Here is a 25993-nt window from a genome sequence, read left to right as displayed (position 1 = left end):
GGCGGATCTGGAAGAGTCTGGCTGACTGGCGGATCTGGAAGAGTCTGGCTGACTGGCGGATCTGGAAGAGTCTGGCTGACTGGCGGATCTGGAAGAGTCTGGCTGACTGGCGGATCTGGAAGAGTCTGGCTGACTGGCGGATCTGGAAGAGTCTGGCTGACTGGCGGTTCTGGAAGAGTCCGGCTGACTGGCGGATCCTGGCAGACTGAAAGATCTGGCTGCTCCATGCTGACTGGCGGCTCTGGCTGCTCCACGCTGACTGGCGGCTCTGGCTGCTTCATGTAGGCTGACAGCTCTGGCGGCTTCTTACAGACTGGCAGCTCTGGCGGCTCCGTGCAGACTGGCAGCTCCTTACAGACTGGCAGCTCCTTGCAGACTGGCAGCTCCTTGCAGACTGGCAGCTCCTTGCAGACTGGCAGCTCCTTGCAGACTGGCAGTTCGGGCTGCTTCATGCAGACTGACAGCTCTGGCTGCTCCATGCAGACTGACATCTCTGGCTGCTCCATGCAGACTGACAGCTCTGGCTGCTCCATGCAGACTGACAGCTCTGGCTGCTCCATGCAGACTGACAGCTCTGGCTGCTCCATGCAGGCTGGCAGCTCTGGCTGCGCTGAACAGGCGGGAGACTCCGGCAGCGCAGGAGAGGAGAAAGGCTCTGGCTGCGCTGAACAGGCGGGAGACTCCAGCAGCGCTGTAGAGGAGAAAAGCTCTGGCTGCGCTGAACAGGCGGGAGACTCCGGCAGCGCTGAAGAGGAGGAAGGCTCTGGCAGCGCTGAACAGGCGACGCGCACTGTAGGCCTGATGCTTGGTGCTGGCACTGGTGGTACTGGGCCGAGGACACGCACAGGAAGCCTGGTGCGGGGAGCTGCTACCGGAGGGCTGGGGTGTGGAGGTGGTACTGGGTAGACCGGACCGTGCAGGCGCACTGGAGCTCTTGAGCACCGAGCCTGCCCAACCTTACCTGGTTGAATGCTCACGGTCGCCCTGCCAGTGCGGCGAGGTGGAATAGCCCGCACTGGGCTATGCAGGCGAACCGGAGACACCGAGCGCAATGCTGGTGCCATGTAAGCCGGCCCAAGGAGACGCACTGGGGACCAGATGCGTAGAGCCGGCTTCATGGCACTATGCACCCGCACTGGAGACACTGTGCGCACCACAGCATAACACGGTGCCTGCCCGGTCTCTCTAGCCCCCCGGTAAGCACAGGGAGTTTGCGCAGGTCTCCTACCTGGCGTAGCCATACTCCCTGTTAACCCCCCCCCCCCCCCCAATACATTTTTGGGGCTGACTCTCGGGCTTCCGTCCGCGCCGCCGTGCTTGCTTTGCCAACTCCATTCTCCGATAACCTTCCGCGCACTGCTCCATCGAATTCCTGGCGGGCTCCGGCACTCTCCCTGGGTCAACCGCCCACCTGTCTATCTCCTCCCAAGAAGTATAGTCCATACTGTCCTCCTCTTTGGGCTGCTCCTGTTGCCTCTTCTCCGGCGGCTACACTCCCCTGGTTTAGCCCAGGGTCCTCTCCCGTCGAGGATTTCCTCCCATGTCCAGAAATCCTTATTGCGCATCTCCTCTTTGGGCTGCTCCTGCCTGTTGACACGCTGCTTGGTCCTTTTGTGGTGGGTGATTCTGTAACGGCTTTCTTCGGTAGAAGGAGAGTCGGACCAAAATGCAGCGTGTAGATTTCGATCCATGTTTAATAACACAACGTAAACACGAATCAATACAAAAACTACAAAACAATAAACGTAACGAAAACCGAAACAGCCTAATTTTCGTGCTCATAAACACGGCCATACGGACACTAAGGACAATCACCCACGACAAACTCAAAGAATATGGCTGCCTAAATATGGTTCCCAATCAGAGACAACGATAAACACCTGCCTCTGATTGAGAACCACTCCAGACAGCCATAGACTTTGCTAGATCAACCCACTAGCTACAATCCCAATACATACACACCAAAACCCCAAGACAAAACACACCACAATACAAAAACCCCATGCCACACCCTGGCCTGACCCAATACATGAAGATAAACACAAAATACTTCGACCAGGGCGTGACAGGAGAGGCAATCTACTGCAGAGATAGCCTGCAGAGTTATATCATACTATCCAGGTCTGTGCCCAAACAATTTGAGATTCTACTTCTAAAAATCCACCTTTCCAGAAACAAGTCTCTCACTGTTGCCGCTTGCTATAGATCTCCCTCTGCCCCAGCTGTGATCTGGACACAATATGTGAATTGATTGCCCCCTATCTATCTTCAGAGCTTGTGCTGCTAGGTGACCTAAACTGGGACATGCTTAACACCCCGGCCATCCTACAATCTAAGCTTGATACCCTCAATCTCACACAAATGATCAATGAACCTACCAGGTACAACCCCAAATCCGTAAACACGGGCACCCTCATAGATATCATCCTAACCAACTTGCCCTCCAAATACACCTCTGCTGTCTTCAACCAAGATCTCAGCGATCACTGCCACATTGCCTGCATCCGTAATGGGTCTGTGGTCAATCGACCACCCCTCATCACTGTCAAACGCTCCCTAAAACTCTTCAGCGAGCAGGCCTTTCTAATCGACCTGGCCCGGATATCCTGGAAGGATATTGACCTCATCCCTTCAGTAGAGGGTGCTTGGTTATTCTTTAAAAGTGCCTTCCTCACCATCTTAAATTAGCATGCCCCATTCAACATTATTTGAACCCGGAACAGATATAGCCCTTGGTTCAATCGAGACATGACAGCCCTTGACCAGCACAAAAACATCCTGTGGCGTACTGTATTAGCATCAAATAGCCCCCGTGATATGCAACTTTTCAGGGAAGTTAGGAACCAATATACACAAGCAGTTAGGAAAGCTAAGGCTAACTTTTTCAAACAGAAATTTGCATCCTGTAGCACAAACTCAAAAAGGTTCAGGGACACTGTAAAGTCCATGGAGAATAAGAACACCTACTCCCAGCTGCCCACTGCACTGAGGCTAGGAAACACTGTCACCACCGATAAATCCACAATAATTGAGAATTTCAATAAGCATTTTTCTATGGCTGGCCATGCTTTCCACCTGGCTAACCCTACACTGGTCAACTGACCTGCACCCCCCACAGCAACTCGCCCAAGCCTCCCCCATTTCTCCTTCACCCAAATCCAGATAGCTGATGTTCTGAAAGAGCTGCAAAATCTGGACCCCTACAAATCAGCCGGGCTAGACAATCTGGACCCTCTCTTTCTGAAACTATCTGCCGAGATTGTTACAACCCCTATTAGTAGCCTGTTCAACCTCTCTTTTATATCATCTTAGATCCCCAAAGATTGGAAAGCTGCCGTGGTCGTCCCCCTTTTCAAAGGGGGTTGTCACTCTTGACCCAAACTGCTATTGGCAAAGTGGGTGGGGTTATATCCCTCCTGTTTGGCCCTGTCCGGGGGTGTCCTCGGATGGGGCCACAGTGTCTCCTGACCCCACCTGTCTCAGCGTCCAGTATTTATGCTGCAGTAGTTTATGAGTTTGGGGCTAGGGTCAGTTTGTTATATCTGGAGTACCCCCCCTGTCCTATCCGGTGTCCTGTGTGAATTAAAGTATGCTCTCTCTAATTCTCTCTTTCTCTCTTTCTTTCTCTCTCTCGGAGGACCTGAGCCCTAGGACCATGCCTCAGGACTACCTGACATGATGACTCCTTGCTGTCCCCACTCCACCTGGCTGTGCTGCTGCACCAGTTTCAACTGCTCTGCCTGTGATTATTATTATTTGACCATGCTGGTCATTTATGAACATTTGAACATCTTGGCCATGTTCTGTTATAATCTCCACCCGGCACAGCCAGAAGAGGACTGGCCACCCCACATAGCCTGGTTCCTCTCTAGGTTTCTTCCTAGGTTTTGGCCTTTCTAGGGAGTTTTTCCTAGCCACCGTGCTTCTACACCTGCATTGCTTGCTGTTTGGGGTTTTAGGCTGGGTTTCTGTACAGCACTTTGAGATATCAGCTGATGTACAAAGGGCTATATAAATACATTTGATTTGATTTGATATAGACCTATATCTATCCTACCCTGCCTTTCTAAGGTCGTCGAAAGCCAAGTTAACAAACAGATCACTGACCATTTCAAATCCCACCGTTTCTTCCCCACTATGCAATCTGGCTTCCGAGGTGGTCATGGGTGCACCTCAGCCAAGCTCAAGGTCCTAAATGATATCATAACTGCCATCGATAAGAGACAATACTGTGTAGCCGTCTACATCGACCTGGCCAAGGCTTTTGACTCTGTCAATCACCACATTCTTATCGGCAGACTCAACAACCTTGGTTTCTCAAATGATAAATCTAGAATCGGCTTCCTGTTTCGCAACAAAGCACCCTTCACTCATGCTGACAAACATAACCTGGTAAAACTGACTATCCTACCGATCCTCGACTTCGGCGCCGTAATTTACAAAATAACCTACAACACTCTACTCAACAAATTGGATGCATTCTATCACAGTGCCATCAGTTTTTGTCACCAAAGCCCCATATACTACCCACCACTGCGACCTGTACACTCTCGTTCGCTGGCCCTCGCTTCATACTCATTGCCAAACCCACTGGTTCCAGGTCATCTACAAGTCTTTGGTAGGTTAAGCCCCACCTTATCTCAGTTAACTGGTCACCATAGCAGCACCCACCCACAGCACGCGCTCCAGCAGGTTTATTTCACTGATCACCCCCAAAGCCAATTCCTACTTTGGCCGCCTTTTCGTACAGTTCTCTGCTGCCAATGACTGGAACGAACTGCAAAAATCACTGAAGCTGGAGACTTTCATCTCCCTCACTAACTTCAAGCACCAGCTGTCAGAGCAGCTCACAGATCATTGCACCTGTACATAGCCCATCTGTAAATAGCCCATCCAAGTACCTCATCCCCATACTGTTTTTATTTATTTATTTTGCTCCTTTGCACCCCAGTATCTCTACTTGCACATTCATCTTCTGCACATCTATCACTCCAGTATTTTAGTGCTATATCGTAATTACCTCGCCTCTATGGTCTATTTTATTGCCTTACCTCCCTTATCTTACCTCATTTGCACACAATGTATATAGACTTTGTCTACTGTATTATTTGTTGTATGTTTGTTTATTCCATGTGTAACACTGTGTTGTTGCATGTGTTGAACTGCTTTGCTTTATCTTGGCCAGGTTATCTTGGCTACCTGGTTAAATAAAAGGTAAAATATATATATTTTTTAATTGTGTAATTATTAACCCAGAATGTCTGTTATTCCAGAGGACGATTCCAGATGGGATTTTTTCCAAACTGGCCCCTGTAATTCTTTCTTTTTTTCAATATATTGACAGCTATGATGGAATCCTGGAGTTTTTTCAATAAGTCCAAGCGATAATAGGGATACACTGATAACTCGAGCTTGGTTCCCAAGTTTCGAAACTTTACCAAACCATCTTTGGTATAGTGTTCAGGGCTGGCCATCCAATTAGGCAAGATTCGACAGCTGCACCATCGAGAGCGTCCTGACCGGTTGCATCACCGCTTGGTATGTCAACTGCTTGGCATCTGACCGCAAGGGGCTACAGAGGGTAGTGCGAAAGGCCCACTACATCACTGGGGCCAAGCTTCCTGCCATCCAGGACCTATATAATAGGCGGTGTCAGAGGAAAGCCCATAAAATTGTCAGAGACTCCAGTTACCCAAGTTATAGACTGTTTTCTCTGCTACCGCACTGTAAGCGGTACCGGAGCACCAAGTCTAGGACCAAAAGTCTCCTCAAAAGCTTCTACCCCAATTGACCCCCCTTGTACACTGCTGCTACTCGCTGTTTGTTTGTTACCTATGCGTAGTCACTTCATACACTTACATGTACAGATTACCTCAACTTGCCTGTACCCCTGCACACTGACTCGGTACCGGTGCCCCCTGTATATAGCCTTGTTATTGTTATTCTTATTGTGTTACTTTTTATTATTACGTTTTATTTTAGCCTACTTGGTAAATATTTTCTTCTTCTTGAACTGCACTGTTGGTTAAGGGCATGTTAGTAAGCATTTCACAGTAAAGTCTACACTTGTTGTATTCGGCGCATGTGGCAAATAAAGTTTGATTTGATTTGATTAGGTGGGCTATGGCGGCACTTGAATTTGGGTCGGCATTTTGACAATTGGCTGCCACTCTCCGGCGCCAATGATCGGCTACTACACCGCCTGCGGCACCCCAGCCACCAGCTCATAGCGTTGCTGCAGTTCCCACCCCTACCCCTTTCCCACTATCCTTGGTAGCTATGGTGATGTGTGTGTTTATATGGGATTATCCAATTGTGAAACATTAATAAAAATGAATCTGCCATTTAAATGATTGTACATCTTTTGTGTGTGTGTGACGAAGACGATTAGTGATTATGGCAGTAGCCTAACCTAGCCTGTTAACGTTAGCTAGCTACTACTGGTGGATATCATGTTAGCTATAAGTAATTTATAGAGATTTGAAACAATTTGCTACCATGTCTAAGAGACATGTCTAAGAGACGAATATAATAAAAAAAACAATGAGAAAAGAGGCACAATCTCTAAACCAAAGAAATTCGCTGATGAAATGTATCCACGCGGAACAATGTCCATCAGCCGGTGTGGAGAATGACAAGCCTACAAGGACAGGCCATTCATTCGCCAGAACAACAAGCCCCCGTTCGCTTGGGAAAACCGGAGGAGTCAGAGCCATGCACTTCCACCTATGATGACAGCTCTCTGGCTGGACAAGAACAGGTGGTCGCACCAGGCCAAGCCACACCTCCAAACAATGCTGGGGAATACCCTACTATTTTGGACCCAGACTCAGATTCGTCACTCCCCGTCCCAAATGGCAGTGGTGGTGCTGCTGCTAAATCCGACTCCCAGACAAAAAACATAAAAGATCCCGGAGAGTGGCCAAAATATATGAATGGATCTTTACAGGATATGTTAGTGCAGGCTGGGCCACATCAGGATAATGAGGGGAATTTCCAAAGCAATGAGGGGCAACGAAAGTTTTCAGTGGCCCACGACAATAGGAGGATGGCAGGGGGGCGCAGATTTTTGTCTCTCCTAGGGCGACAGAACGTTCAGGGCCAGCCCTGATAGTGTCGCCATAATATTTGAATTGTGGAAGTTTGATCATAATCATTAGGATATTTAGCGATCCGCAGTAGAGGTCTATGCCCACCAACCTTCAGATGTGAGCTAAACAGTGCACTATGGATGAGAAAGTTAACTTATAATTTCCAAAAGTTTAGGTCAGTTGTATGCAGTTTTGCCATCTATTAAGAGCAGGGGTTACATTAAATAGGCACAATATATTTCTACTGATGATTTGGCAATATTCAATTCATACACATACAACATATAAATAAAAGCAATCACTGTGAAAGTTGATAGGTTTCATGTAGGCCCTTCCTATATAGGCTATGTGCAGCACTTTGTTCAATTTATTGAATCAGTTATTGTTTTCTTGCTCAAACACCTGTCAAACTCAGACATTGCTCTCAAAACACAGTGATGTCGTTTCACACGGGACTAGCTTAATCAGAGGACCTTGGAGTTGAGAAGCTCCTGACTGCATTTTGCAGTTCGGGCCGGGCTCAATGACGGGCCGCCCCCAGGTGGTGAGGGTAGGCAACAACATCTCCACCCCGCTGATCCTCAACACTGGGGCCCCACAAGGGTGCGTTCTGAGCCCTCTCCTGTACTCCCCGTTCACCCACGACTGCGTGGCCACGCACGCCTCCAACTCAATCATCAAGTTTGCGGACGACACAACAGTGGTAGGCTTGATTACCAACAACGACGAGACGGCCTACAGGGAGGAGGTGAGGGCCCTCGGAGTGTGGTGTCAGGAAAATAACCTCACACTCAACGTCAACAAAACTAAGGAGATGATTGTGGACTTCAGGAAACAGCAGAGGGAACACCCCCCTATCCACATCGATGGAACAGTAGTGGAGAGGGTAGTAAGTTTTAAGTTCCTCGGCATACACATCACAGACAAACTGAATTGGTCCACTCACACAGACAGCATCGTGAAGAAGGCGCAGCAGCGCCTCTTCAACCTCAGGAGGCTGAAGAAATTCGGCTTGTCACCAAAAGCACTCACAAACTTCTACATATGCACAATCGAGAGCATCCTGGCGGGCTGTATCTCCGCCTGGTACGGCAACTGCTCCGCCCACAACCGTAAGGCTCTCCAGAGGGTAGTGAGGTCTGCACAACGCATCACCCGGGGCAAACTACCTGCCCTCCAGGACACCTACACCACCCGATGTTACAGGAAGGCCATAAAGATCATCAAGGACAACAACCACCCGAGCCACTGCCTGTTCACCCCGCTATCATCCAGAAGGCGAGGTCAGTACAGGTGCATCAAAGCTGGGACCGAGAGACTGAAAAACAGCTTCTATCTCAAGGCCATCAGACTGTTAAACAGCCACCACTAACATTGAGTGGCTGCTGCCAACACACTGACACTGACACTGACTCAACTCCAGCCACGATAATAATGGGAATTGATGGGAAATGATGTAAATATATCACTAGCCACTTTAAACAATGCTACCTTATATAATGTTACTTACCCTACATTATTCATCTCATATGCATACGTATATACTGTACTCTATATCATCGACTGCATCCTTATGTAATACATGTTTCACTAGCCACTTTAACTATGCCACTTTGTTTACATACTCACCTCATGTATATACTGTACTCGATACCATCTACTGTATCCTGCCTATGCTGCTCTGTACCATCACTCATTCATATATCCTTATGTACATATTCTTTATCCCCTTACACTGTGTATAAGACAGTAGTTTTGGTATTGTTAGTTAGATTACTTGTTGGTTATTACTGCATTGTCGGAACTAGAAGCACAAGCATTTCGCTACACTCACATTAACATCTGCTAACCATGTGTATGTGACAAATAAAATTTGATTTGATTTGATTTGATTTGAATGTGGGCTGAGTCAAACGGCGGGCCGGGCTCAATGTGGGTGGAGTCAAACGCATTTAACCCAAACTCTTCCCGTCTCCTTCAAGGTCACCCAAGTTGAGGTAAATGTCGAAGGTATCAACGTCAACGAAAGCAAATCTTAATCGAACCTAACCTATATGGATAAAAATATAAACCATGGAAGTAAGTGAGACTGTCATCATGCATAATGTACTTTGTAATATTCATGTTATACCAGTGCAGTGGTATATTTTTATATGACCAACTACCGCACCGATGTTAGCATAGCGTTATTAGCACCCTTTTGCATGTGGGCTAGCTAATTGCTCACAATGAGGGAATCTTATTTGGGCAAATTTGCCTACTTGAGCAGTAAGCCTAGGTTTACAGTAAAGTTATGTAATCGATTTGTTCATTGATTTTCTGTGTTTCTTCAATGTATGGCTTGTTGTGTTTGGTTGGCTCTAAATGCGGATTGTTAATGCCATTCCCTTAGTTACACATAGCGAGTCTACACGGCCTACACATATTAAATACAATAATGAAATCACCTGGTTCCAACATACATGGCAAGTCAAGAAAAGTCATTGTAACTTGTCCACACTGCAAACTTAAGTTAAATAAGAAAAACTTCAAAACATATTTACGAAGAAAGCATACACATTGCTTTGAAACAGTGTCCAAGGAAAGAGTTTTGGCATGTGAGTGCATTGATGTGAGAAATGGTGTATTTGCATTCGAAAAATACATTTTCTGATCCAGCAACACCCATACATACATGTTGTGAAAAATACTTGGGCTAATACTTGGGCTGTGTTCAAAACTGTTATGCATGCTGGAGTATAAAATGCTATTGAATTGTACATTTTCTTCACTTTCACATACACTGTGTTCACAGAAACATTGCTCAGATCTTGTTCCCTGGACCTTGGAGGACTTTTGGTGTGGATGATGTTCAGGTTGGATATTCCTTTAAATGATTCCACTGAACTGTACCATTTGATTGTCATTCCTGTATTGAAAATGATACCTTGTTCACACCACAGGGCCTACCAAAGCAAGGTTTCTCAAACAACTGTGGGGCGTTTGTTTTGATGGTAATATGCTATTCAGTATATTATACTAGTCCTATTTTCTGTTATTTTCTGTTATTCTTGAGGGACTGTCTTTTACATCCTGAAATATATTTCTGGGCGGAGTGGTATTATTATTATTTACTGTTATTATTGTTATCATAACTATCAAACTTAACAACCTATTCTTTCTTAACTTACAGTATGCCCTGTACATTTCAATGGAAGCACAGTGTGATTTCACTGAGGTATGTATAAATTATGAATTTCTCATCACTAGTGGATATAATGTTCTTTGGGATCCCCGAATGTGTGATTTTCTTTTTCAAAGGAAAACATGCAGCAAATTAGACGATGGTGGTGCCTAGTTCTCCTGCAGAACTTTCCCATGCCGTAAATATTGAACATTATAAAACCTTTCATTTGCATCCTTAAAATCACTAGTTTCACTGTAGTCATATGATGAGTGGTATAGTCTTAAACCAATGTTTAAAGACTTAAACCCCCCCTCTCATATGATGAGTGGTATAGTCTTAAACCAATGTTTAAAGACTTAAACCCACCCCTCTCATATGATGAGTGGCATAGTTGATTGATACATGGCAAGATATAAGTTGTGATGACTTGTTGAGAAGTTATAGATATCACTGAAAACCCCTTCAGTAATAGTGGCTTTTGTTTGCATGGTGGTATTGTGAAAGTGGGGTGTAAATTTGACTTGATCATCAGGCACTACTCTTAATATTTATTCTTCCTTTTTCTTCAAGGAAGCAGATGTTCTTCTAAGGGACACCCTAGAGGCAGCAAGGTGGTGCAAACTCCAAACATTTTAAGGAACTGTTTCCCTCCCTAGTGTAATTGGAAGGGGAAGACCGCATTACAATACTTAAAGAACTACGGTTGTATGATGGCCTGGATGAAGAGGAAAATATTCTCCTCAAGGAACCATTCCTGTTACAGACAAATTATGAGATGGTCTATGTGGAGGCAGTTGACAACAAGAAAATGACTGTCTGCCTCTTGAGGAGCAGGAGTGAAGCCATTTTTGAGGAGTGGTCAAACCTTGTTTTTGTCTGCTGTGTTAATTGTTTTAATTGTTAATTGTGTTGTTTAGTATAGATGATGTAAAGTCACCCGAGTCTCTGATCTCTGTACTGGAGCTGGTATAACTTCATGTACAAAACACATTCAGCTTGTCAGTATGTCTATATAGTATAGTCTGTCTCCATTCTCATGAACAAAGTAAATAGCATTATAAATCAGGATAGGTAGTAACTGTATATATATATATATATATATGCTCAATTAAAGAATATAAATACAAAGTTATAATATTTATTAACACAACTTTAACAGTACATGACATACATCTGTTGTTCGCTGCAACAATATCAGTAGCTTGTCTCAAATATAGCATGAAGCAAAAAGTGTTACAACTCATCTGCTGGTACCACTTTATATAATATTTCTTACGTCTTCAAAAATGAAATACGTTTGTGTTCAACGTGTGCCTTCCGCAAACGTGTGTTTGAATTCAGTGTGTGACTGTCAAACCTGATGGACACAAAGTGGGCGGGGTCAAACATGGGCGGGGTCAAACGTTTGACCCCGCCCACATTGACCCCGGCCCCGAATTGCACACTCCAGTCAGGGGTACTTGTTGGAGTTTTCCAAAAAACAGTAGGTTATTCTAGCTGGAATTGTTACTCTCCTGTCATGCAAAAAAATACTTCCATGGCAGATTCGGACGTGACTAAAATTACAGATGTGGACTTTTGTGCTCGTACACATAATTACATTGCACGACCACTCCCAGTAAAACGAATCCCTTAGATTAGGGCTATATACTATTTTTTGTTACATTCAGGCATTTGACAACGAATATTCATGATTGTGGGACGAAAGAAGCACGACAAATGGTCATTGACATTAACTCAACGAGCAAACCAATGGAAAAATCTAAAGTCTAATATTGTAGAAATAACTCACCCATGTGTACGGCTGTCAAAATCAGAAGGTGGGGGCGGGGCGCCACGCATTTAGCTTGTTTTGCCCACGCGCGGCTTCACCAATCCCGGCTAAGAGAGGGACGGTTTGAGTTTAAAATTTGCCGACACACTGCAGATGACCATTTGTTTTGTGTTTATAAAAATCTAGCCAGCTTTCGCTTGTCAAAATAGACAGCTATCTGAGAATACAAAAACTTATCCAGAATATTGTGTTATATACTTCTGTTCGATTAAACATGTCGAAGAAACAAATTTACTACTCTGACAAGTACACAGATGAAGCATTTGAGTACAGGTAAATGAGGTTGAAGTTGTAACGTTAGCTACTACTGTAATACTGTTAACATGCTTGCTTACTAGCTAACGTTAACTTGCTTTGCTACGGAACGCAAGTTCACCCAACTCCCCTGGTTGGTTAACTAGCCAACGTTAGCTTTAGCCATAATACTGTATTTGGCAGAATAATATTAATACTGTTATTATATTTGTTGGCTGGCAACTGAAGGCTGCAGGATTCATTTGTTTAGTGGGCTAGCGAACTGTATCATGTGACTTGGTTAACGACCGCTAACGTAAGCTAATACTATCAGCTGGTGTTGCCACAACATGTTCAAAGTTTATATGGCCTACTGGTGCTAGCTAGCTAACGTTACATCTACTAGTAAAGTACTTTCTAGTTAGTGACGTTAACTAGATAGCTACGTTAATTGGGTGAATTCAATGTCCCTTTCCTACACAGGCATGTTATGCTCCCGAAACAGTTATCAAAGCTGGTGCCCACTTCTCACTTGATGACAGAAGATGAATGGAGGGGTCTGGGGGTGCAGCAGAGCCAGGGCTGGATCCACTACATGATCCACAAGCCAGGTGAGCTATTGACCGAAAGTTAGCAATCCAGTCTCAACAAGGACTAACGAGGACTAACGTTTCATACAAAAAACATTTTCTAAAGCTTTTACTTATGTCTCAAGTCTTCTCGTGACTGGTTATGAAACGGTACATCAGGAATTCCTGCTTTTCTGACATCCTCTTTCATACATAATTTAAATTTACTAGCTAGCTTTCTATTCTAGGCCATATATTGTATTGCCTATTACATTACTTTGCCCCACACCAATGACCTATTTTCCCCAATCTTCAATGTTGTCCTGATCACATCCCTACATATGCAAAGCCATTGTTATGCCATCTGCATGTTTGAAAATAATAGCCATCTCTACTAGCTTGAAGTCAGTACTGAATTAGCTACTTTTTGTTTTACATCTAGAGCCGCATATATTGCTTTTCCGAAGACCTCTTCCAAAGGATTGAGTGGAAATCATCTTCAACATCCCTGAAAGCCACCTTAGTTGAATTGTATGGTCTTTGTTGACTTAACAAGATGTACATCTCTCCATGTGTTTTGGTGTATAGAATAGACCCTTAAAGTTTATTTTTTATTTTTTTAAATCCCTCCCCAAAATGTTGGAGGTATGATAGAAGCAGACTTGAGTGCTGGAAGGCTCGGCCCCCACTACCAGATGATAAGCAGTTCTGCTTTTATTGGTACATGGCAACAATATGGATATGGAATTTCTCATTCATTAGACTTTACAGAGCTTGAATAACACTTGCTAAACTTTTATTGATGTTTACTTACTTATCAATATGTTGGGTTAATGAACAGTGGTCAAATAGACTTTTCTTTCTTGAACGTGGAATATTTTATTAAAAATAAATAATTTTGCATGTTCTGAAAATGTTTTTTATTTTGTCTGCTTTCCTCTGTGTATATATATTTGTATCAGACAGTATACATTTGGACTGAATAGTCACATATTTGTTAATTCTAAACAACACTTGTTGCTGGACAGAACGTAAATAAAATATATTTCTTTACTTTCTGTGTGGAAGTTTGTTGTGTATCTAAATGTCTTTCATTTAATATTAAGCCAGCACAGCAGTAGAAATGGTTCTCTATTGTCATCTCAAGTTCATTGTTTTGCAGATGAATCCAACCTAGTCCCATATGACAGAGGAACATAGTTGTGAGAAGTGCTTTTCAGTCAGCTACATTGACCACCAGTGGGGTGACAAACTCAGAGTGTCTGATGCCCAGAGAGAAGGCAGGAGCCCGGGGCTTGTGGACAGTCACCTTCTCAGGATTATGAGTTCCAGGGCCAGGCTTCAGAGTGGCATCGTTGGGAAAGCCATGGCGACCTAGCATGGAGAAAGCTGGTTGCCTGGGCAGGTAGACACTTGGATCTGTACTGTTGTATCTACCAGGGCCTGGGGTCTTGGCCAGGTCTTCTGAGGGACCCCCTAATTTGCAGTGCCCTGACATGGTGTAGCTGGCACTGGCTGGCTTGGTGGGAACCTGGGGGCCCATGAGAGCAGGGAGACAGTACTTGTTGGGGGCAGGGACTGAGTCGATGGTACGGTAGCGAGTGCGGGAGCCCATAGTGTAGGATGGGGGTCTGCGCTGGGTGTTGCATGGAGGAGCATTCTCAGGGCTGTATGCCCCAGGTCCAGGAGTCTGGAAAAGCCCTGCTAGTGGGAAAGCTGTATTTAGCTTTGGCTTTATGTGAACAAGCAAGATTCATAAGTGGAATGCAGTAGATTCATTGTCAATTTAGAGTGTATGCATATTTGTGGAGTGTTCATGAAATTCAGTTGCAACAGCTGACAGCAGAAGGCAAGGCTTGAGCTGTCACATCCAGTGTCTTGTTGCCATACTGCTGTAAGTGGCTTACAAACTGCCACACACAAGGTCCTTGTGTAATTAACGTCTCTTAAGAAAATCAACATTTTCACGTCTAGTAATGAGCTTTTGGTATTTGACCATATAAAAACAGTATTTTAATGCAACTTTATAGGCCCATTAAAACATGATTAGCTCTGAATTGAAAGTGTATTTACCTGAAGTTGGTGGGAACTTACTTGATGATCCTCTCACTCTGCCCAACATGGAGTATGCAGGGTTGCCATCCCTGCCGAAACGGGTGATTTTTGCATCAATGTAATACCGAGGCCCAGGACTGGAGTCAACACCGTACACTGCACAACCAAACAAGAGAAACAATCAAATAACTGACATACAATACTGGTTAGAGCGTTGGGCCAGTAACTGAAAGTTTGCTGGATCGAATCCCAGAGCTGACAAGGTCAAAATCTGTTGTTCTGCCCCTGAGCAAGGCAGTTAATCCACTGTTCCCCGGGCGCCAAAGACATGGATGTCGATTATGGCAGCCCCTCGCACCTCTCTGATTCAGATCGGTTGGGTTAAATACGGAAGACACATTTCTACTGACTAGGTATCCCCCTTTCCCTACTGTAGTAAGTTTGCCAGTATCCTAAGGACAGTGTCACATTTGGCTGATAAGTTGTATACTGTACTGTAGTAACAGCGTCCACAACTAGTGACAGGTATTTGTGGTGTTGTTTCCCCCCAGTGGCTTTACAGTTACATTACAACATTCAATATTCCCTTTCATGATCAACTAATACTAGTTGAGGTAGTTTTCCATTGACCATTAGAGTAGTGTGTCATGTTCAAATCTTGGGGGCTCTTTAGTGACTGTTGTAGCACTCACAGTTGTTGCTCATTCTGCCGTGGAAGGAGTAAGCAGGGCTGGTTGGCTTGGTGAAGTCATGGCCGATGAAACCAATAGTTGGTGGCAGAGCGTAACGCCCCGGTCCTGGCCCTGTGGGGTAGATATTTAACACAATAGGTTGAGGACCTGTGTGTGCACATGGAAGGATTTGGGCTACTTCACACATATTACATTATATACATTATGGTGTAGTGATGAATAAGCTGAAAAGGTTCATAAAGACGTGCCTGAGCATATAAACAACATATTTACATCTGGCCGGTGCAAATTAGACATGCTAGATCATCCAAACAGCTGACTTTCACAGTCACAGACAGTGCGGCACTAAGATACAACCTGGGAAATTACTTTTTTGGAAAGTTTCATTTTTTGTTGTTGCACCAACTCTCTTGCACTAGCTCTATGCACACTCTACCAACACATTACACTGACACTCCACCAACACACATAATATACACTCACACAAAACACACTTTCACGTTATTTTATTGTGGTACTATTGCCTTATTTAGCCTTTTTTAAAACCTTTTTAACTGCATTGTTGGGAAATGGCTCGTTAGTAAGCATTTCATGGTAAAGTCTACACCAGATGTATTCGGTGCATGTCCTTTTTCATTTTGATTTGACATTACATCAGCATTCACATTGTCAGATGCCTGTGCACACTGCACAAGCAAAGTTACTAATGCGAGTCCTGGCAAGTCCAAGCTCTGAGAAACAATCAACTCCTCCAGTCAGTGTCCCCTCTCTGACAGGATAATGCATTCAATTATTAGCTAGACATGTTACGTTTACATGTTACATTTACTCAATTCAGAATAGATGAGTGATCTATCTGTATTGAATAAGTACCGCAAAGGTTGTTCCATTCAGGAAGCTCACCTTTCTCTCTGCCAGCAATGATGGGGCGCTTTTTCACCTCCTCCCCCATGGTCAAATAAATGTATGGTCCTACAAGTCGTCCTACAAAAACATCCTCCAAATCATTACACAAACTGCTCAAATCAATCAATAATAAGAGGGAATTTGACAATACAGTATGTACAAAAACACAGGTAGGAAGCATACTACTGTAAATGTGGACACAAACAGGCTCCAGCAATGCATCATAGCCAGCAGGTTCCTCTCTCCTCCGTGTGGTAGAGGTGATCTTCTGTGTCAGATGAATTCAAGCTTTCCACTCAGCAGCATGGCCCTCCTTTATCCATCCATCATCTCCCAAGTCCTGAGTGAAATTCAGTTTGGAGTTTGCCTATTCAGTCATGCATACCTTAACAGCCTGCGCAGTTACACATTCCAAAATAAGAACCACTACCATCAAAGACCCATAAACATTTAGCCTCTTGGTTAGAAAAGCCCTTTAAAGGACCAAATGTTGGATCTCACACCAACTGTGTCCAACTAGTCCATCATCTCAGCCAGTTAAATAGTAGCTCAGCCAGAGGAGCTCAATCCCTGGTGCTTAGAAACCATGTCATTACTTGGATTCACTCTAATGTAACAATATCTCCACAGAGCAATCCATGAAACCAAGATCCCCTCTCCCGCCTTTCTCTTTTCACTCTCTGTTCATCGCAGCGTGGAGGCAGAATATCACACTTCAACCATGCATGCAGTTGCCAGGGAGACGTTCCAGGATATTCAGTCTCAGCAACCAGGTCTCCCGCATCGCTCGGTCAGCGAAGCGAGTGTTCTCTCTCTGTCCCTACATTACCTTCCCCATTCATACAACAGACCTTCCACTCATACTGTACAGATCCCATTCACACTGTATGTCAGAACTAACAGTGTCCCTTACAGAGACCAGCAAAGCAATGGAGTGAACAAATATTCTCCTTCTTGACATAGTGCAGTATATGGTAATACACTGAAAGCGAGAAAGACTATGCATATCATAAGACATGTAAGACACGTTATCTGACAGTTTTCCACCACCACTCCTGTAGTTTGATCATAGGACTCATTGCCCTCTCAATAACCTCTACATTGAAACGACATATCCACAGGCTGTTTGGAACGTAGTCATTTTAAAACAGCAGCAGAAGAACACACTGAAAGTTGCCAGAAGCTATACGGTAACTGACAATGTCGACAAGTGCCTTAACCATGGTCTGCCGAAAACAAACATTAAACATTTACAGGCTCTAACTCTCTCCTGGCTGCTGTTTAGGTAACCTGAGTGAGTTGTTAACAGGGACAAACACACGTTAGCCCCGCTGCACACAGCCATGCCAAGGGTCACAGTCACAGAGGGCATTCTGAAGGGCCACAGTGTTTGACAGTAACACAGCTCATTGCTTACAGAATGACAGGAAATTCTCCTCAGGCTAAACTACAGTTGCAAAGGAAATGGACCAACACAACTCCTTAATCACCAGGTCTGCTCCTCGTTTCCTATGTAACATATACAGTGCCTTGCGAAAGTATTCGGCCCCCTTGAACTTTGCGACCTTTTGCCACATTTCAGGCTTCAAACATAAAGATATTTTTTTGTGAAGAATCAACAACAAGTGGGACACAATCATGAAGTGGAACGACATTTATTGGATATTTCTAACTTTTTTAACAAATCAAAAACTGAAAAATTGGGCGTGCAAAATTATTCAGCCCCCTTAAGTTAATACTTTGTAGCGCCACCTTTTGCTGCGATTACAGCTGTAAGTCGCTTGGGGTATGTCTCTATCAGTTTTGCACATCGAGAGACTGACATTTTTTCCCATTCCTACTTGCAAAACAGCTCGAGCTCAGTGAGGTTGGATGGAGAGCATTTGTGAACAGCAGTTTTCAGTTCTTTCCACAGATTCTCGATTGGATTCAGGTCTGGACTTTGACTTGGCCATTCTAACACCTGGATATGTTTATTTTTGAACCATTCCATTGTAGATTTTGCTTTATGTTTTGGATCATTGTCTTGTTGGAAGACAAATCTCCGTCCCAGTCTCAGGTCTTTTGCAGACTCCATCAGGTTTTCTTCCAGAATGGTCCTGTATTTGGCTCCATCCATCTTCCCATCAATTTTAACCATCTTCCCTGTCCCTGTTGAAGAAAAGCAGGCCCAAACCACGATGCTGCCACCACCATGTTTGACAGTGGGGATGGTGTGTTCAGCTGTGTTGCTTTTACGCCAAACATAACGTTTTGCATTGTTGCCAAAAAGTTCAATTTTGGTTTCATCTGACCAGAGCACCTTCTTCCACATGTTTGGTGTGTCTCCCAGGTGTCTTGTGGCAAACTTTAAACTACACTTTTTATGGATATCTTTAAGAAATGGCTTTCTTATTGCCACTCTTCCATAAAGGCCAGATTTGTGCAATATACGACTGATTGTTGTCCTATGGACAGAGTCTCCCACCTCAGCTGTAGATCTCTGCAGTTCATCCAGAGTGATCATGGGCCTCTTGGCTGCATCTCTGATCAGTCTTCTCCTTGTATGAGCTGAACGTTTAGAGGGACGGCCAGGTCTTGGTAGATTTGCATACTCCTTCCATTTCAATATTATCGCTTGCACAGTGCTCCTTGGGATGTTTAAAGCTTGGGAAATCTTTTTGTATCCAAATCCGGCTTTAAACTTCTTCACAACAGTATCTCGAACCTGCCTGGTGTGTTCCTTGTTCTTCATGATGCTCTCTGCGCTTTTAACGGACCTCTGAGACTATCACAGTGCAGGTGCATTTATACGGAGACTTGATTACACACAGGTGGATTGTATTCATCATCATTAGTCATTTAGGTCAACATTGAATCATTCAGAGATCCTCACTGAACTTCTGGAGAGAGTTTGCTGCACTGAAAGTAAAGGGGCTGAATAATTTTGCACGCCCAATTTTTCCGTTTTTGATTTGTTAAAAAAGTTTGAAATATCCAATAAATGTCGTTCCACTTCATGATTGTGTCCCACTTGTTGTTGATTCTTCACAAAAAAATACAGTTTTATATCTTTATGTTTGAAGCCTGAAATGTGGCAAAAGGTCGCAAAGTTCAAGGGGGCCGAATACTTTCGCAAGGCACTGTACATACATACATATACACATACATATAGGGAATAGAGTTACTGCTACCCGGGGAGAGATAGTAGCATGAAAAGTTAACTGCAAACAGAGACATGGATTGTATACAAAGTTTATTATTTTTCAAAAACAATTGTATTGGAAATGGATATGGGGTTACACTGGTTTAAATATGGTAAATGTACAGTAATTCCAAACCTTTATTCTTGTTTTAGGATATCAAGAGTCAAAATTTAACAAAACAAAATAGCTTATGCACTGTACAATCAAATCCCTGTGTGTTCAACAGTAAGGAGTCAGCTATACCTAAATATGACTTATTATGTGAAGATATTGCTAGCTTGGTAAAACATCTAGAATTATTGAGCTTATCTTAACCTCCAGTTTAAGACTGCAGAAATGCAGTCTTGATCTTTAGCAGGTTGAACACCAAATAAGTATATAAAGATATCAACTGTACACCTCAGTGTTTGAGCTAAGGCTTCCTCTGAATAAGAATAATAGGTGCATCACATCTGGTTATTTTTGATGAATTAAATGAAGATATTGGTGTAAGTGACAGGACAAGAAGGCAATAGGGGGCAGCATTGGAACAAATAAAACAAAAGCACTAGCTACAAATAAATACCACAGATAGAAAAAACAACAAAACATTTGTTTTAACTCAGGTGTAATTACAAACATAAATACTTGATTAGAGACGACAGAAAAACATTAAGGCACTACAGTGAATATCAAAGACGCTATGGTGTCAACTGGTGTCTAGGAGTTATACAAGAGAGAAAAACAAAGAGGGCTAGAGGGGGACTAGCTTAGTAACACACACACACACACACACACACACACACACACACACTGCAGTCCCCACTCTTCCTTCTCTCTCCACTCACTAACATATTCACAGACAATGTACAATTTGGAGATCTGGCTGGTGATGCCGTCAGGGGCAGTTTCTGTGGAGGAGAGGAGAACAGGACACTTAATAAGATCTCTGATAAGGTTCTTCATTGCAATCAGATAGATAGGTACAGATATGCTATCTTTGATGTAGAGGTATCTGAATACACTTTGTTATTAGAGTGGATATAAACTGACACAGGTTTGAGGTTACAAAGTCACAGTTGAGTTAATTTCAAGCCCTATTCACATTACCACAGTGTTAATGGTTCAAACCACAGGAGGTTGGTGGCAACTTAATTGGGGAGGATGGGCTTGTGGTAATGATTGGGGCAGAATCAATGGAATCGTATCAAATACAACAAACAGGTGATTGATGCCATTCCATTAGCACCGTTCTGAACATTATTATTAGCCACTCTTCCCTCAGCAGCCTCCTGTGGTTCAAACTCAGTGTTGTTGTTCATAGAGACAGAGAGGTGAGAGGGCCGTACCATCGCTCAGGGGGGTCCTTTGTGTCTAGTGTGGGTAACTGGATATCTGATGGACTCTCCTGCTCTCCCCCCTGCTCCCCTGCCTCCAGCTCCAAATGGTCCTCTCCCTCTGCAGGGAAGGGTTCTGGGTCATACTCATAGGAGTAGTAGGACACCTCAGCCATGGAACCCTGCTCTTCCTCGCCTACAGCACAAGAAAGAGGAACAGTGAGAGAGACAGAGAGAGATGGAGGGCAGGTGGGATGGTGAGAAATATCCTTAGAAATAAGATGAGACAATTGTTCACGACAATTATTTTTATGAGAACACTAACATTGGCTGAAAAGTCAAGGGGCATAACAATATGTTTCCACTGAGAGTATCTACCAAAATAGTTAATTGTACAAGGTGACCAGTAGGGGTCACTATGTCCTAATGTTCAGCCTCATGTAAAGCACTGCATGCACACTGCTCCTTTTGGAAATCATACATTGCAGATGAATACACACAATACACTCCATTTATTTTCATCAAAACAAGTGTGTTTTGTTGAATTAATCATGCCCTCAGCTCTGAAGCAATTTCACCACTAAGGGACATGTCCACAGAGAAACTGATTCCAAAGCCTCAATGTTTTTACTAAAGCTGTTGAGAATGCTGTCAGATTCTTGGCACACAAAATCACATCCATCACAATCTACCTAACCTAATGCTCAGTGGAGCTCAGCTCAACAACATTTATTAGCTCAGAAATACACAGCTGTTCATTGAGTGTAATAATCTGGTATGATACATGTTTTCTGTATGTGTGTACCGCAGTCCAGTTTTAATGGCATTCCTGCGGTGAGGTCTTTTCCACTGTGAAGCATCAGTCTTTGTACTGAGGAGACCTTTGACCTTTGTGGAACTCCATTACAGCTACAGTGAGCTGCAGGCAGGGAACAAGTCAGCGCAGGCATAGGCCACATCAAATACACACACGCACGGAAGTACACACGCATCGACGTGAGCCTACCCTACCACAGCCACGACTCCTGCTACAAACAAACATAAAGAGTGATACATCTTACCGGGAGTTCTGTAACAGCAAGTTATTTAAGCATGACATCTACGTGAACCCTGTGGTGGAGCAACAAATATCCCCTTCAAGCAAATGACTCTTTCATCTACACCTCCAACTCTTCTACAACACGGATTTTTAAATGTATTTTATTTCACCTTTATTTAACCAGGTAGGCCAGTTGAGAACAAGTTCTCATTTACAACTGCGATCAAACTCTTTATACTTATTTGTATATATCCAGACAAGCAAGAAGAAGCCGACGCATGGTGGTGGACCTCACAGTGGGTATAGGTTATAGCAAACTATTGGAGGCAGTCTGTATGTGGATGTTCTCAGAGCGTTGCATGTGTGTAATCTGAGCTGGAGTAATCTCCAATCCCTCATACAATACAGATCCATGGATGTATGCAGATAGACATATTTACAGTGGGCACTAGAGGTCTGGTCTTCATCTGTCAGACTTGTATACAGTGTCTCAGAGAGGGAACGGAGCAGAGCAGTGCATGAACCTCCTCACATGCCTGCACGTCAACGCCAGCTTCACTCAGAGGTGAACTCTCCAGCTCTTGCCTTTGACTGGCACTCACACACACACACAGACTTCACACTCCTCACATACACACTCCTGCAGCCGGGAACAGCTGGCGACCAATGAGAGATGGGAAGATAGGGGTTAGTGCGGGGGTATAGAGGGGAGAAGAGGTGTGTGTTTTACCATGCACTGTATTTACCTGTGTGTATAGGCACAGGAGTTTGCTCAGGTTCCTCGCCTGTTGTGTTCTCTCTGTCCTCCGTGGTGGATTCCGCTGTGTGAACAGACACAACACAATCACAACAAGCCAATGTTACACAGACCAGGTACTGTACGGTTAGGGTAAAAGCATGATATACTTTCCCGTATTTCCTATGTGGGTGCTTATTTCCTAACCAGACATACACAAACAATGAGAGGAAGGTCTAAATATGGATCCGGTCCTTTGATAATCTACTGTAAACTTGGCGCAGGCAGCCTCGTTTTCCCACACAGGTTTTGGTATGTGCTTTTTCCCAATCCACTCCACAACAAGAAGGCTCCTTTGTTGTTGGTTTGTGCGTCAGAAAGGAATGTGACAGGATTTTCAAAGGCCTGGAAAAAAGCACTCTGTCATTTGGGGTTCCCTGTAATATAGTAGCGCTGGGCAGAGGGGGGAGAGAAGCTCTCCTCACAAACTTCACCCAGCAATCAGCCTTCACCTGAACAGCTGTTACCACAGCCACACACACACACACACACACACACACACACACACACACACACACCCACACCCACACACACACACCCCTCACTCTTTCTACTCCTACTTGCTTGTGTGCGTGCGCATGTGTGTGCATGTGTGAGAGTATGTGCACGTGCAAGTTGGGCTACCCTGCACTCTCTTCTCAGCACGTCCTCTCTTCAATTACCCAAAGGGTGTTTCTCATAATCAAAACATTTTGGAGACATTTTTTCAGTGGATGTAATGTTTGACTATGAAGTATATCGTGTTTTTAGCTCTTCAAGGTGTGGTAGCTGACCGATAAATCAGAGCCACATGTGACCCTGGCTGGCAGAGACACTGGGAGGGGTTCAGAGCCTGGCATGCTAGTGTTAGGAGCAGCCAGTGGGTGTGGTGGCACAGCTGTAGCAGCTTTCATTTCAATCATTCAGAGGATGAATTGACATCAAACTCATGAATTGATTAATTGGCCATTACTGTCATTGAGGATTTTTCAACTCATTAACTGAATTTCAAATGGAATGGAGCCCATCCCTAGTAGAGTAGTCTTACTCTGAGGACACTGGGACATGGGCATTTGTTCTATGCGGGTCCCGTTGCGGCAGGCGAAGACCTCCATCTGACACTGGTTCTGGTAGAGATGTCCGTCTGAGCCACACACAAGCTCTCCGTCATAGCCACAGTCCCTGTAGCAGGTGCAACGCTCAAACTGCTCCTCCTCCAGACAGCCAAACACCTTGTTACATTGGTTCCCCTGGACAAAGCCTGGGTCAAAGGAAAAACACCGGACAGGAGAAATTACAGTGCCTTGCAAAAGTATTCGGCCCCCTTGAACTTTGCGACCTTTTGCCACATTTCAGGCTTCAAACATAAAGATATAAAACTGTATTTTTTTGTGAAGAATCAACAACAAGTGGGACACAATCATGAAGTGGAACGACATTTATTGGATATTTCAAACTTTTTTAACAAATCAAAAACTGAAAAATTGGGCGTGCAAAATTATTCAGCCCCTTTACTTTCAGTGCAGCAAACTCTCTCCAGAAGTTCAGTGAGGATCTCTGAATGATCCAATGTTGACCTAAATGACTAATGATAATAAATACAATCCACCTGTGTGTAATCAAGTCTCCGTATAAATGCACCTGCACTGTGATAGTCTCAGAGGTCCGTTAAAAGCGCAGAGAGCATCATGAAGAACAAGGAACACACCAGGCAGGTCCGAGATACTGTTGTGAAGAAGTTTAAAGCCGGATTTGGATACAAAAAGATTTCCCAAGCTTTAAACATCCCAAGGAGCACTGTGCAAGCGATAATATTGAAATGGAAGGAGTATCAGACCACTGCAAATCTACCAAGACCTGGCCGTCCCTCTAAACTTTCAGCTCATACAAGGAGAAGACTGATCAGAGATGCAGCCAAGAGGCCCATGATCACTCTGGATGAACTGCAGAGATCTACAGCTGAGGTGGGAGACTCTGTCCATAGGACAACAATCAGTCGTATATTGCACAAATCTGGCCTTTATGGAAGAGTGGCAAGAAGAAAGCCATTTCTTAAAGATATCCATAAAAAGTGTTGTTTAAAGTTTGCCACAAGCCACCTGGGAGACACACCAAACATGTGGAAGAAGGTGCTCTGGTCAGATGAAACCAAAATTCAACTTTTTGGCAACAATGCAAGACGTTATGTTTGGCGTAAAAGCAACACAGCTCATCACCCTGAACACACCACCCCCACTGTCAAACATGGGGGTGGCAGCATCATGGTTTGGGCCTGCTTTTCTTCAGCAGGGACAGGGAAGATGGTTAAAATTGATGGGAAGATGGATGGAGCCAAATACAGGACCATTCTGGAAGAGACCTGTCACGACTCCGACCGAAGGTGGCTCCCCTTCCCGTTCGGGTGGCGCTCGGCGGTCGTCGTCGCCGGCCTACTAGCTGCCACTGATTATTTCCTCCCCCTCCCTTATGTGTTCATTGAGTGCACCTGTTTTGAATTATGTATAATTAGTGAGGCTTTATTTAGTCAGCCGGCCCGCCTGGTTCCTTGTGCGGGATTAATTATTGTGACCTTCTGTGTTGTGTAAACTTGTGTGCACGTCTGTGAGTTACGTGCTTTCCCATTTCGTGGGTCTTTTCTGGACAGTTTAAGTCCCCCTGTTTGGGGCGTTTGTTTTGTATTACGCCCTGTGTTTTCGTGGGGTTGGCTTATGTTCGCCGTTGTGGTGCATTAAAATAGCACTCCCCTGAACTCTCTGCTTCCTGCGCCTGACTTCTCACCCACTACACTCAGAACGTTACAGAATCCCACACCCTGAGGAATGGAGTCAGCAGGAGCAACAGCCAATCCCCTCCCATCGATGGAGGAAAGGGTTCTACATCATACCACCGTTCTCCATCGGATCGGAACGGCTATGGATCAAGTGATGGAGAGAATGGACCGATGGGAGAGAAGTGGTCTCCTCTCTCCACCTTCGGCTCCCCCCCCTCAGGACTCCCCATCTCCCGACTCCAGCACCCTCCGTCTTACGCTCCCGAGGGTCTATGATGGAGCGGCGGCGGGGTGCCAGGGGTTCTTACTCCAGCTGGAACTGTACCTAGCCACCGTCAGACCCACTCCCTCGGGAGCGGAG

At 44.4% G+C, this 25993-nt stretch overlaps 3 protein-coding genes across 4 annotated transcripts in view; 1 reads left to right on the top strand and 2 right to left on the bottom strand.

Annotated features, from left to right (window-relative positions):
- The first annotated feature begins 12063 nt into the window (after positions 1 to 12063).
- Positions 12064 to 13947, top strand: cks2 (CDC28 protein kinase regulatory subunit 2). The gene is made up of 3 exons (XM_021599009.3): positions 12064 to 12364; positions 12809 to 12936; positions 13337 to 13947. Exons 1-3 carry the CDS (start codon positions 12306 to 12308, stop codon positions 13378 to 13380), a joined length of 231 nt encoding a protein of 76 aa, XP_021454684.1. The 5' UTR covers positions 12064 to 12305; the 3' UTR covers positions 13381 to 13947.
- On the bottom strand, positions 13749 to 17259 carry odf3l2b (outer dense fiber of sperm tails 3-like 2b). Of its 2 annotated transcripts, XM_021599006.3 has the most exons (5): positions 16731 to 17259; positions 16545 to 16625; positions 15642 to 15752; positions 14968 to 15105; positions 13749 to 14595 (listed from the first exon to the last, which is right to left on the bottom strand). In XM_021599006.3, exons 2-5 carry the CDS (start codon positions 16591 to 16593, stop codon positions 14111 to 14113), a joined length of 783 nt encoding a protein of 260 aa, XP_021454681.1. In that variant the 5' UTR covers positions 16594 to 16625; positions 16731 to 17259; the 3' UTR covers positions 13749 to 14110. The 2 variants fall into 2 exon arrangements, with proteins under 2 accessions (XP_021454681.1, XP_021454677.1); XM_021599002.3 differs by having other exon boundaries at positions 16545 to 17161.
- A 2510-nt stretch (positions 17260 to 19769) lies between these two features.
- Positions 19770 to 25993, bottom strand: part of LOC110522753 (C3 and PZP-like alpha-2-macroglobulin domain-containing protein 8) — a 63599-nt gene continuing 57375 nt past the window's right edge. Inside the window, exons 40-43 of the mRNA XM_036969132.2 lie at positions 23911 to 24123; positions 22834 to 22908; positions 21061 to 21244; positions 19770 to 20622 (exon numbers count right to left, since the gene is read on the bottom strand). Coding sequence (XP_036825027.2) covers position 20622; positions 21061 to 21244; positions 22834 to 22908; positions 23911 to 24123 — 473 coding nt within the window. The 3' untranslated portion in view covers positions 19770 to 20621. The remainder of the gene's footprint in view (positions 20623 to 21060; positions 21245 to 22833; positions 22909 to 23910; positions 24124 to 25993) is intronic.

This window comes from Oncorhynchus mykiss, chromosome 4 (assembly GCF_057628025.1).
Source record: "Oncorhynchus mykiss isolate SJ-2025 chromosome 4, ASM5762802v1, whole genome shotgun sequence".
In the NCBI taxonomy this organism is placed as follows: domain Eukaryota; kingdom Metazoa; phylum Chordata; class Actinopteri; order Salmoniformes; family Salmonidae; genus Oncorhynchus; species Oncorhynchus mykiss.
The sequence above is the reverse complement of the archived record's forward strand: the minus strand, read 5'-3'. Positions and strand labels throughout refer to the sequence as shown.

What these genes read in the sequence shown, in the direction of transcription:
- odf3l2b (XM_021599002.3), bottom strand. Translation starts at nt 16,728, where the DNA reads ATGCTTCCTACCTGTGTTTTTGTACATACTGTATTGTCAAATTCCCTC. An exon ending in CGGCAGAATGAGCAACAACT is followed by an intron (nt 15,106 to 15,641) that starts GTGAGTGCTACA and finishes TTGGTTGTGCAG; the next exon opens with TGTACGGTGTTGACTCCAGT. An exon ending in TAAGTTCCCACCAACTTCAG is followed by an intron (nt 14,596 to 14,967) that starts GTAAATACACTT and finishes TCCCACTAGCAG; the next exon opens with GGCTTTTCCAGACTCCTGGA.
- cks2 (XM_021599009.3), top strand. Translation starts at nt 12,306, where the DNA reads ATGTCGAAGAAACAAATTTACTACTCTGACAAGTACACAGATGAAGCA. An exon ending in GATGAAGCATTTGAGTACAG is followed by an intron (nt 12,365 to 12,808) that starts GTAAATGAGGTT and finishes TTTCCTACACAG; the next exon opens with GCATGTTATGCTCCCGAAAC. An exon ending in CTACATGATCCACAAGCCAG is followed by an intron (nt 12,937 to 13,336) that starts GTGAGCTATTGA and finishes TTTTACATCTAG; the next exon opens with AGCCGCATATATTGCTTTTC.